This window comes from Sphaerodactylus townsendi, unplaced genomic scaffold (assembly GCF_021028975.2).
Source record: "Sphaerodactylus townsendi isolate TG3544 unplaced genomic scaffold, MPM_Stown_v2.3 scaffold_1712, whole genome shotgun sequence".
NCBI lineage: Eukaryota > Metazoa > Chordata > Lepidosauria > Squamata > Sphaerodactylidae > Sphaerodactylus > Sphaerodactylus townsendi.
In genome coordinates, this window is record NW_025950302.1 from 419 (window position 1) to 10,028 (window position 9,610).

A 9,610-nucleotide genomic window follows, 5' to 3' on the forward strand; every position below is an offset into this window, starting at 1 on the left:
ACAAAGTATGCAACACTGAATGATTCAAGAGGCCTTTTCTACACAGGTGATAAGACTAATGTACTGTAACAAAAATCCAATTCAGTCTTTTAAGAGTTTCAGCCCTGAGCATTTTCAGGCCAACTGTACAGCTATTGACATGACTGGCAGCAACTTTGAAGTTTCCAGGTGCAATGCTCACATTCACCACGCAGTGGCACCAATATAGCTCGATATAGATTACCGGTAGTCCTCCAAAAGACAATCCATTTTGCATTTGAGTTGTGCTCTGAAATTAAGATGAAGAAATATCTTTAGATGGCTTTCCGGTCTGTTTTGAAGAAGAATTGCCATTTGTCTAGGTCCAAAGTCACAAAGAAACCTCACCAAACTCAGGGGGTATCATATTTCAGGGTGTCATCTGGAAACTGTCCTGCTGACACCACCCATGTTTGGTGAAGTTTGGTTCAGGGGGGCCAAAGTTATGGACCTGGCTCACCAGATTAGTGTCCACCGCTCTTAACCACTACACTACACTGTCTCTCAGCAGTGATTTTTCGGGATAGGCTTGAGTAGGCTCCCACTGGACGAGGCCATTTGCTTCGGCCTGGCAGGAGGGAGGCAATGATTCTGGGCTTCTTGATATCTAACAGGCGCTGGACTCGACTTCAGCTGTATCATCCTCTTGTTATCTCCAATTTCAATTGGGAAAGCACGAGGTATTCAGCAAATGAATTAATGTAGCAGCAAAGTGGTTAAGAAGGTGATCTGTTAATCTCAGTTGAGATACTTCTGTCCCACATCTATCATGAAAAGATAACACTGGCCTGTTTCAATGGACTGTTATATTTTTGGTCGCCTGGAAAATCTCTCTTTCCGAGTGTAATGAACATTCTTCCCGTCTGAGACGCGCTTGTAGTTCATGCCTTTGGCCACCGGAGGGCAGCAGCAGCAGCAGCGTCCCGAACGGCTCCCCTGGCCGAAGAGGCGTGGACACTCCACAACCTGGACGCGCGGCCTCGTGCCCCGACCCTCTTCCCCACCCCCGGATCACGCCACCCTGAGCCGTGGCCATTACCGGAAAGCTCCGGGGAGCGCCCAACATTCCAGCACCACCTAAATGACTTTCTCCATTCGGAGTTCGGCCGGGCTTCCGAGCCAAGCCGCACTGCCCTGCGTGACCACCAGGTGGCGCCCTTTGGCCAGACTTCCCCGGGCGGGCTGGCGGGTGCGCTCCTCGCCGGTCAGTCGGGCAGCAGCTGCCGCCGGAGGAGCTCATGGCCGGCCTGGGAGCGCGCAGCGTCCTGGTGACCGGAGCCAACCGGGGCATCGGCCTGGAGCTGGTCCGGCAACTCTTGAGCAAGCCCGATTCTCCGCAATGGATCTTCGCCTGCAGCCGGGAACCGGAGGGCGAGCGCGGACAGGTGCGCACCTCGGGAGAGGCGGCTGAGATGTGTGACCTGTGCGTGTTTACTCGGGAGTAGGGGGACCAACTGCTGTGCAAACCGGGTCTTATTGTGTTGACGTAGCAATAAGTGCCACTATCGGGTTTATTCCCAGGCATCGCCTTGCAGTTGCATATTTACCGTGCATCTTCCCTGGTGGGCGAATCCCTCCACCGTCAGTGGAGTTTGTGCCCCAGTTAAGTTTGCACTGAAATTGTAAAGGAGTTTCTGTTATTTAACGATTCTTCGCTGTAATACTACTGTGATCTGCTTCCGGAAGGCGATCTCGGCTCAAAGGTCGCATCATGCGAGTCAAACAAAACCAGAAACCAACTCTCTATTGCAGCCTGAACTTGGGAGCCAGTCCCCTTGAATGCGGTGTGAGTCTGAATTGTGCATTCCCACAGTTAAGACTGAGCCGTTGAGCTGGAAAGGGAGGAGAGAGGGGCGATTAATGTCAGGATCTTGTGCCGCTTGAAATCAACAATAAAAGAATAGTAATATTGATTGCAAAGCCCTTTTCAGCAATTCTCTGTTGCACACATCGTCTAATGAAACACAGATTACAATTATGGGGCGGAGGCTCTTAGTGGGTCCCCCAGGGTTTGCCAACTTCCAGGTGCTGCCTGGAGACCTGCCAATCAATTACCCTGGAGAAAATGGCTGTTTTGGCGGGTGGACTCCATGGCATTATATACCCACTCTAACCTCCATCCGCCCCCACCCCACTTTCTCCTTCCTGCTTGCCAGTACAGAAAGGCAGGTCTCTGCAACACAATATCCCCGAGACTGAACATAAAACTGGAGCAGGTGATCATGTGTTCTGCAGGGTGTGTCTATGGACAAAACCCTTCTGCATTAATTCATGCAAGTGAGGGGCTTGCTGGTTCCTGGCCTGAAATGGAATGTAAACAAAAAAGTACTTGAAAATCGTGTATTTTTTAAGTTAATGATAACTCCGGTGCACTGGCACAAAGGAATTCGTGGGAGTAATTCCAGTGGGGGTGGTTCACTCAGAACGGCATATATGGTTCCCTCTGGTTCAAGGTCAAGACTGAATTGTTGGAACAGCAAAGCAAAGACGTGCCTGCTATTTCACACAGGAAGTGAAAAGCAGATACTTTTTGCCTGTTAGCCTCAGTGTCTATGACATTTTGTGTCAGGTACATAAAACAATCACACACACACACACACACACACACACACACCCAAGACACCCACTTTGTGGTTCTGGTCCACTGAAGCTTATTATGTGATGCATTTGTGAATCCTTCAGCTAGCACACAGTTCTTGATCTCTGTTTTGAGCATGGGTTATAACAAATCAAAGCTACCCTGGCACCAAAGCAGATATGCACGAGAACGACAATTCTGTGGCAGGTTGTAAATACCTTAAAGACAAAATAATGAAAGACAGATTTATGAAGACACAATTATTCAAAGAGCTCGTTGTTCTTAAACAGTCTGCCACATGAATATCCATAAAAAAAATCTCCTCAGTTGACAGTTCATAAGAAGCTTCTTTTAAAAAAGTATGTTTGTATCTCATTTTCCACCTGAAAGTTGGAAATGCTGCAAAACCACTTTTAGGCCCTGATGGCCAATCATCAGAATATAAATTTAAATAAATAAATGCTAGTATGCTGGTATTAGTTTCACTGATCTTATAGGGCTGGGAACAGATCTTCCAGTTGAAGAGTTCTGTGTGACTTGTAAGCTTGCATATTCTAGTACCAGCCAAAGAAGTTCCAAACGAAGGTGTAGTTTTACCTTCTTCCTTTATCATTCTGTTCTACTTTCTGTTGCCTCTGTCTTTTCAGGCTCTCGGGAACCTGGTTTCCAAATACCCAAACCTGGTGATGGTGAAGCTAGGTACGTCCTTTCTTAGCCTTTATTCTTTATGCTACGGATTCCAGGACTCCTTTGCTTCTACCCCTTTGACCATAAATTCTCCTGCTGCAGTCTGTCTGCTCCCCAGACACTGGACTGAAAGCGACTAGTGCTTTTTGGCTTCCCAAGTATTTGTCCCTGTGCCTTCAGCCTTTTCTGCCCCAGTTAGGACAGGGCCTTTGCCATTTTGCAGTGGGATTCTTTCCTAAAAGGACATCCGGCCTGTTGGTTATCTCTCCCGGGAGACACACCTTGGCATTACAAGCAGAGAGCACTGAGGCAAAAGCAGCCTCCCCAAGCATGCGTGTTTGTGCGTAGGCATAAAGAAGAGTTGGGGATGGACCAAGGCACCTGGGGACTGTCATTCTCTGGTCACTGAGCGAGCCAGCCAAAATTTCTCTCCAGCCAGAACTGCCCTTTGCTCCTCTTGCTCCAAAATACTTCCCATTTCTTCCACCTCTGCCTTTGCAGATACTACGAGTTCCGCAAGCATTAAGGCTGCCGCAGCATGTGTGGAGAACCACCTGAAAGGCTCAGGGCTGAATCTGCTAATCAACAATGCTGGCATTTATAAAGCGGTGACGTTGGACTTGGTGGATGAAGAAGACATGATCAATACGTACAAGACCAATGTGATTGGGCCGCTGTTAGTGAATCAGGTATGACTGTGTTGGACACAGGAGATCAGAACAGGTACAGACTACAGTGCATCTGTGCAAAGAGCAGCTGTGGCCAGCTGAATGGCAGAACATCTCTGACCTCTGTTCATTTGGTCACAAGTGACAGGGGGAAAGAGTCCTAGAAACCAAGAGCAACAATTGTATTGTCCTTCCTCCCCCCGCCCCCCGCCCCCCCCCCGTTCCCCAGGTAAGATCTTCTCTTCAAGCTGCTATCTGTGCCTCTCTGCAAAGATAAGGCAGGTAGTGACAAGAGACAGGGCTCTTTCAGTGGTGGCACCTTATTTTTGGAATGCCCTCCTGAAATCTGCCTTATTCTCAGGCCCCAGGCAAAAACATTTCTCTTTAGGCAGGTTTTTAATTAAGGACCTCCTTTTACCTGTTTTATATTTTGCTCCTATCCTCAGTTGCATTTTATATATCCTTGTAGACAGATCTGTTCGTTTTATACACTTTTATGCCCTGGTTTTTTTAATTGGCTTAACATTGGCTTGATATTTATTGACATGGTATTTTGTATCAGTTCTGTTTTCACTTGTTTATTCTGCTTTTTGTTGATGCTTCCGTGTGATATGTTTTACTGAAATGTTTTGATTGTACTGAACGGTTGTTGTTTTTAAACTGTTGTGAGCTTCTTCCAGCTGGTTCAGAAAAGAGGGTGGGAGAAAGGAAGGAAGGAAGGAAGGAAGGAAGGAAGGAAGGAAGGAAGGAAGGAAGGAAGGAAGGAAGGAAGGAAGGAAGGAAGGAAGGAAGGAAGGAAGGAAGGAAGGAAGGAAGGAAGGAAGGAAGGAAGGAAGGAAGGAAGGAAGGAAGGAAGGAAGGAAGCTGCACCACTGGTAAACCTCTTTTGTATAGTACTGAAGAGGAGAGAGCTGCTATCTGAACCTGCCATAACGTTATCATCAAGTACCTGGGTCAGCAGACTACATCAGCCGTCTTCCTTTCTCAGATTATTCAATTGCAGCACATAGCATAAACAGCGCAAGGCTGTTCAGTCTGAGACACTTTAATCCAGTGGTAAACATCTGTGTTTTATGCAGGGCTTGGATTAGGGGATAGGAAGTAGAATGAGGAAACCAAGTAATTCTTCACTTTGTTTCCTCATTCTTCCTCCAGAATACACCCTGTAGAAAGACTCCCAAGATTCTCAGTTTTCCTCTTAGTTCCAAACTTGGTAGCAGCTAAAAGAAGGTTAGGGTATATGGCCATCCCATGAAAGCTATACCCTGAAAATGTTTGCGTGTGTGCGTGTGCTACCAGACTCTAATTTTGCTCTCCAGCTATAGGCGGGTGGAAACTGGCGTCAAGTTGCAGGTCTGACGTATGGTAACCCTGGAGGGTTTCAAGACAAGAGAACAACAGCGGTGGTTTGCCATTGCCTCTCTCTGCTTAGCGACTCTGGACTTCCCTGGTGGACTCCCATCCCAGGATTAACCAGGGCTGACCCTGCTTAGCTTCTGAGATCTGGCAAGAATGCATTGAAACATTCTCAGTTGGGTCATTTCACCCCAGTATGGACTTCTAGACAGGGAGTCGTGCTCAGTTAAATAGTGATTGCAGCAAACTGAAATGTCCTGCAGATGCCCTGGCCTCCTCTTTGGCCACTCTTTCTTTCTCTCCTTCCCCTCCCAGGCTTTCCTGCCTCTTTTAAAGAGGGCTGCCCAAGGAAGCTCAAAGAAAGGGCTGAGCTGCAGCAGGGCAGCCATTATCAACATCTCCTCCATATTTGGCAGCATGGAGTGGGTCCCACTCACCTACAATAAACCTGCAATCCCATATCGCTGCAGCAAGGTAGGTGCATTCCCCTCCCCGACTTCTCCGCTATTAGCAAACTGGTCCTCCTGGCTGGCTGTTTAATAGAACGGAACGGAACGGAACGGAACGGAACGGAACGGAACGGAACGGAACGGAACAGAATAGAATAGAATAGAATAGAATAGAATAGAATAGAATAGAATAGAATAGAATAGAATAGAATAGAAGGTCCTTGTTTCCCTTTGAAGATGGTGGAAATAATCTCGGCTGCATCACATGTTGCAGTTGTGGAGGGTGGGGTTTTTAGAGCATGGGTGCACATCTGTCTATCATCTGGGTATAATCCTTCCAAGGCTGGAAGTTGCTACTTCTCCCTCAAGGACCATATACTAGGTAGCAAACCCAGGTTTTCCTCTTTTTCATGTGTGAAAAGGTTTTGGACTTCGTGTGCCAGGCTGGTTCAGTCCAACGTGTCACTCGCGTTGTGTCCCTGCTTGCTCCTTGCCATCTCCTTCCCTTTCTTGCAGGCCGCTCTTAACATGTTGACCCGGTGCCAGTCTGTGGATTACCAGGCAGAAGGGATTCTGTCCACGATAATTCATCCAGGATGGGTGAAGACTGACATGGCCGGCGAAGAGGTGGGTTCTATTTTGGGGAAAGAGAGACGTATGGATTGAAAAGTTAATGGATGTGTTATAGTCAGAAGGGCTCCTGGGTTGCTTCCGCATGCAGCATTTGCTAGATCCATTTCCTGGATCTCAAACTGCAGTGAGAGTTTTTTTGGAGCATCTGTGAGACATCTTGCTCCTTTAGTGATTTCCCTTGATGTTTCTCACACCTCCTTTGTTCTTGTCTTTTCCAAAACATCCCCATTATTGTGGATTTCCCTCCTGTGCGGACAGGAACATGCAGATTTCCAAACTTTCCTGCTCATATCTGGCTTCATTTTTCCTCCCTTTAGTCTTGTGGGTGCTGTTCACCCCACCCACCCCCTCAGCTATCAGTGGGGTTTTAAGCTGGCTTTTAAAAACCTGTAGCAGGTATGGCACGTAGCGGTATAGCACCATAACACCACTGATGTTATGTGCACTGAGGTCCAGATAGGAAACGTGTTCTGCCCAGAATGCAAAATCCAGTCCTCCAGAGGTCGGTTCTGTGCAGCTGATTTGCTGCTTCCGGTCGATTCTTGCAGGCTGACCTGACCGTGACCGAGAGCGCGCAAGGCATCCTGGACGTTCTTTCCAAACTCAGCGATGAACACAACGGCGCCTTCCTTGACTGGACGGGAAGCAAAGTGTCTTGGTGATATCAGCCGGCTGAGACAGATCTCTTCAGTATCTCCGGCTGTTTCTGTGGCAGATGCCAGGAATCAAGGAAGAGGCTGCGGTGGACAGAACTATTTCACTTGCTTGGTGGACAGAACTATTCATTCTGTGAATAAACTCTGCACTCTACTATATCCTCTGTTTATTCCTCACAACACCCCTATGAGGTAGAGTAGGCTGAAAGACAGGAACTGGCCCAAGGTCAGTGAACATAACACAAAGCGGATTTGAACGTGTGGGTCCCAGACCCTAGTCTGACACCCTAAACCCTTGACCATGTTATCTCCTGTCCTTCCACAAAGTATGCAACACTGAATGATTCAAGAGGCCTTTTCTACACAGGTGATAGGACTGTACTGTAACAAAAATCCAATCCAGTCTTTTCAGAGTTTCAGCCCTGGGCATTTTCAGGCCAACTGTACAGCTATTGACATGACTGGCAGCAACTTTGAAGTTTCCAGGTGCAATGCTCACATTCACCACGCAGTGGCACCAATATAGCTCGATATAGATTACCTGTAGTCCTCCAAAAGACAGTCCATTTTGCATTTGAGTTGTGCTCTGAAATTAAGATGAAGAAATATCTTTAGATGGCTCTCCGGTCTGTTTTGAAGAAGAATTGCCATTTGTCTAGGTCCAAAGTCACAAAGAAACCTCACCAAACTCAGGGGGTATCATATTTCAGGGTGTCATCTGGAAACTGTCCTGCTGACACCACCCATGTTTGGTGAAGTTTGGTTCAGGGGGGCCAAAGTTATGGACCTGGCTCACCAGATTAGTGTCCACCGCTCTTAACCACTACACTACACTGTCTCTCACAGCCAGCTAAACAGCAGTGATTTTTGGGATAGGCTTGAGTAGGCTCCCACTGGACGACGGCTGCCATTTGCTTCGGCCTGGCAGGAGGGAGGCAATGATTCTGGGCTTCTTGATATCTAACAGGCGCTGGACTCGACTTCTGCTGTATCATCCTCTTGTTATCTCCCATCTCAACTGGGAAAGCACGAGGTATTCAGCAAATGAATTAATGTAGCAGCAAAGTGGTTAAGAAGGTGATCTGTTATTCTCAGTTGAGATACTTCTGTCCCACATCTATCATGGAAAGATAACACTGGCCTGTTTCACTGGACTGTTATATTTTTGGTCGCCTGGAAAATCTCTCTTTCCGATTGTAATGAACATTCTTCCCGTCTGAGACGCGCTTGTAGTTCATGCCTTTGGCCACCGGAGGGCAGCAGCAGCAGCAGCGTCCCGAACGGCTCCCCTGGCCGAAGAGGCGTGGACACTCCACAACCTGGACGCGCGGCCTCGTGCCCCGACCCTCTTCCCCACCCCCGGATCACGCCACCCTGAGCCGTGGCCATTACCGGAAAGCTCCGGGGAGCGCCCAACATTCCAGCACCACCTAAATGACTTTCTCCATTCGGAGTTCGGCCGGGCTTCCGAGCCAAGCCGCACTGCCCTGCGTGACCACCAGGTGGCGCCCTTTGGCCAGACTTCCCCGGGCGGGCTGGCGGGTGCGCTCCTCGCCGGTCAGTCGGGCAGCAGCTGCCGCCGGAGGAGCTCATGGCCGGCCTGGGAGCGCGCAGCGTCTTGGTGACCGGAGCCAACCGGGGCATCGGCCTGGAGCTGGTCCGGCAACTCGTGAGCCAGCCCGATTCTCCGCAATGGGTCTTCGCCTGCAGCCGGGAACCGGAGGGCGAGCGCGGACAGGTGCGCACCTCGGGAGAGGCGGCTGAGATGTGTGACCTGTGCGTGTTTACTCGGGAGTAGGGGGACCAACTGCTGTGCAAACCGGGTCTTATTGTGTTGACGTAGCAATAAGTGCCACTATCGGGTTTATTCCCAGGCATCGCCTTGCAGTTGCATATTTACCGTGTATCTTCCCTGGTGGGCGAATCCCTCCACCGTCAGTGGAGTTTGTGCCCCAGTTAAGTTTGCACTGAAATTGTAAAGGAGTTTCTGTTATTTAACGATTCTTCGCTGTAATACTACTGTGATCTGCTTCCGGAAGGCGATCTCGGCTCAAAGGTCGCATCATGCGAGTCAAACAAAACCAGAAACCAACTCTCTATTGCAGCCTGAACTTGGGAGCCAGTCCCCTTGAATGCGGTGTGAGTCTGAATTGTGCATTCCCACAGTTAAGACTGAGCCGTTGAGCTGGAAAGGGAGGAGAGAGGGGCGATTAATGTCAGGATCTTGTGCCGCTTGAAATCAACAATAAAAGAATAGTAATATTGATTGCAAAGCCCTTTTCAGCAATTCTCTGTTGCACACATCGTCTAATGAAACACAGACTACAATTATGGGGCGGAGGCTCTTAGTGGGTCCCCCAGGGTTTGCCAACTTCCAGGTGCTGCCTGGAGACCTGCCAATCAATTACCCTGGAGAAAATGGCTGTTTTGGAGGGTGGACTCAATGGCAATATATACCAACTCTAACCTCCACCCGCCCCCACCCCACTTTCTCCTTCCTGCTTGCCAGTACAGAAAGGCAGGTCTCTGCAACACAATATCCCCGAGACTGAACATAAAACTGGA

General features: G+C 48.8%; 1 protein-coding gene across 1 annotated transcript; it reads left to right on the plus strand.

The window, feature by feature from the left end:
• The first annotated feature begins 938 nt into the window (after window positions 1-938).
• LOC125424994 (C-factor-like) lies at window positions 939-7,202 on the plus strand. Its single transcript, XM_048482444.1, has 6 exons — window positions 939-1,403; window positions 3,244-3,295; window positions 3,785-3,972; window positions 5,623-5,781; window positions 6,273-6,383; window positions 6,938-7,202. Exons 1-6 carry the CDS (start codon window positions 1,257-1,259, stop codon window positions 7,049-7,051), a joined length of 771 nt encoding a protein of 256 aa, XP_048338401.1. The 5' UTR covers window positions 939-1,256; the 3' UTR covers window positions 7,052-7,202.
• The last annotated feature ends 2,408 nt before the right edge of the window (window positions 7,203-9,610 follow it).

What these genes read in the sequence shown, in the direction of transcription:
- LOC125424994 (XM_048482444.1), top strand. Translation starts at nt 1,257, where the DNA reads ATGGCCGGCCTGGGAGCGCGCAGCGTCCTGGTGACCGGAGCCAACCGG. An exon ending in CGGAGGGCGAGCGCGGACAG is followed by an intron (nt 1,404 to 3,243) that starts GTGCGCACCTCG and finishes CTGTCTTTTCAG; the next exon opens with GCTCTCGGGAACCTGGTTTC. An exon ending in CCTGGTGATGGTGAAGCTAG is followed by an intron (nt 3,296 to 3,784) that starts GTACGTCCTTTC and finishes CTGCCTTTGCAG; the next exon opens with ATACTACGAGTTCCGCAAGC.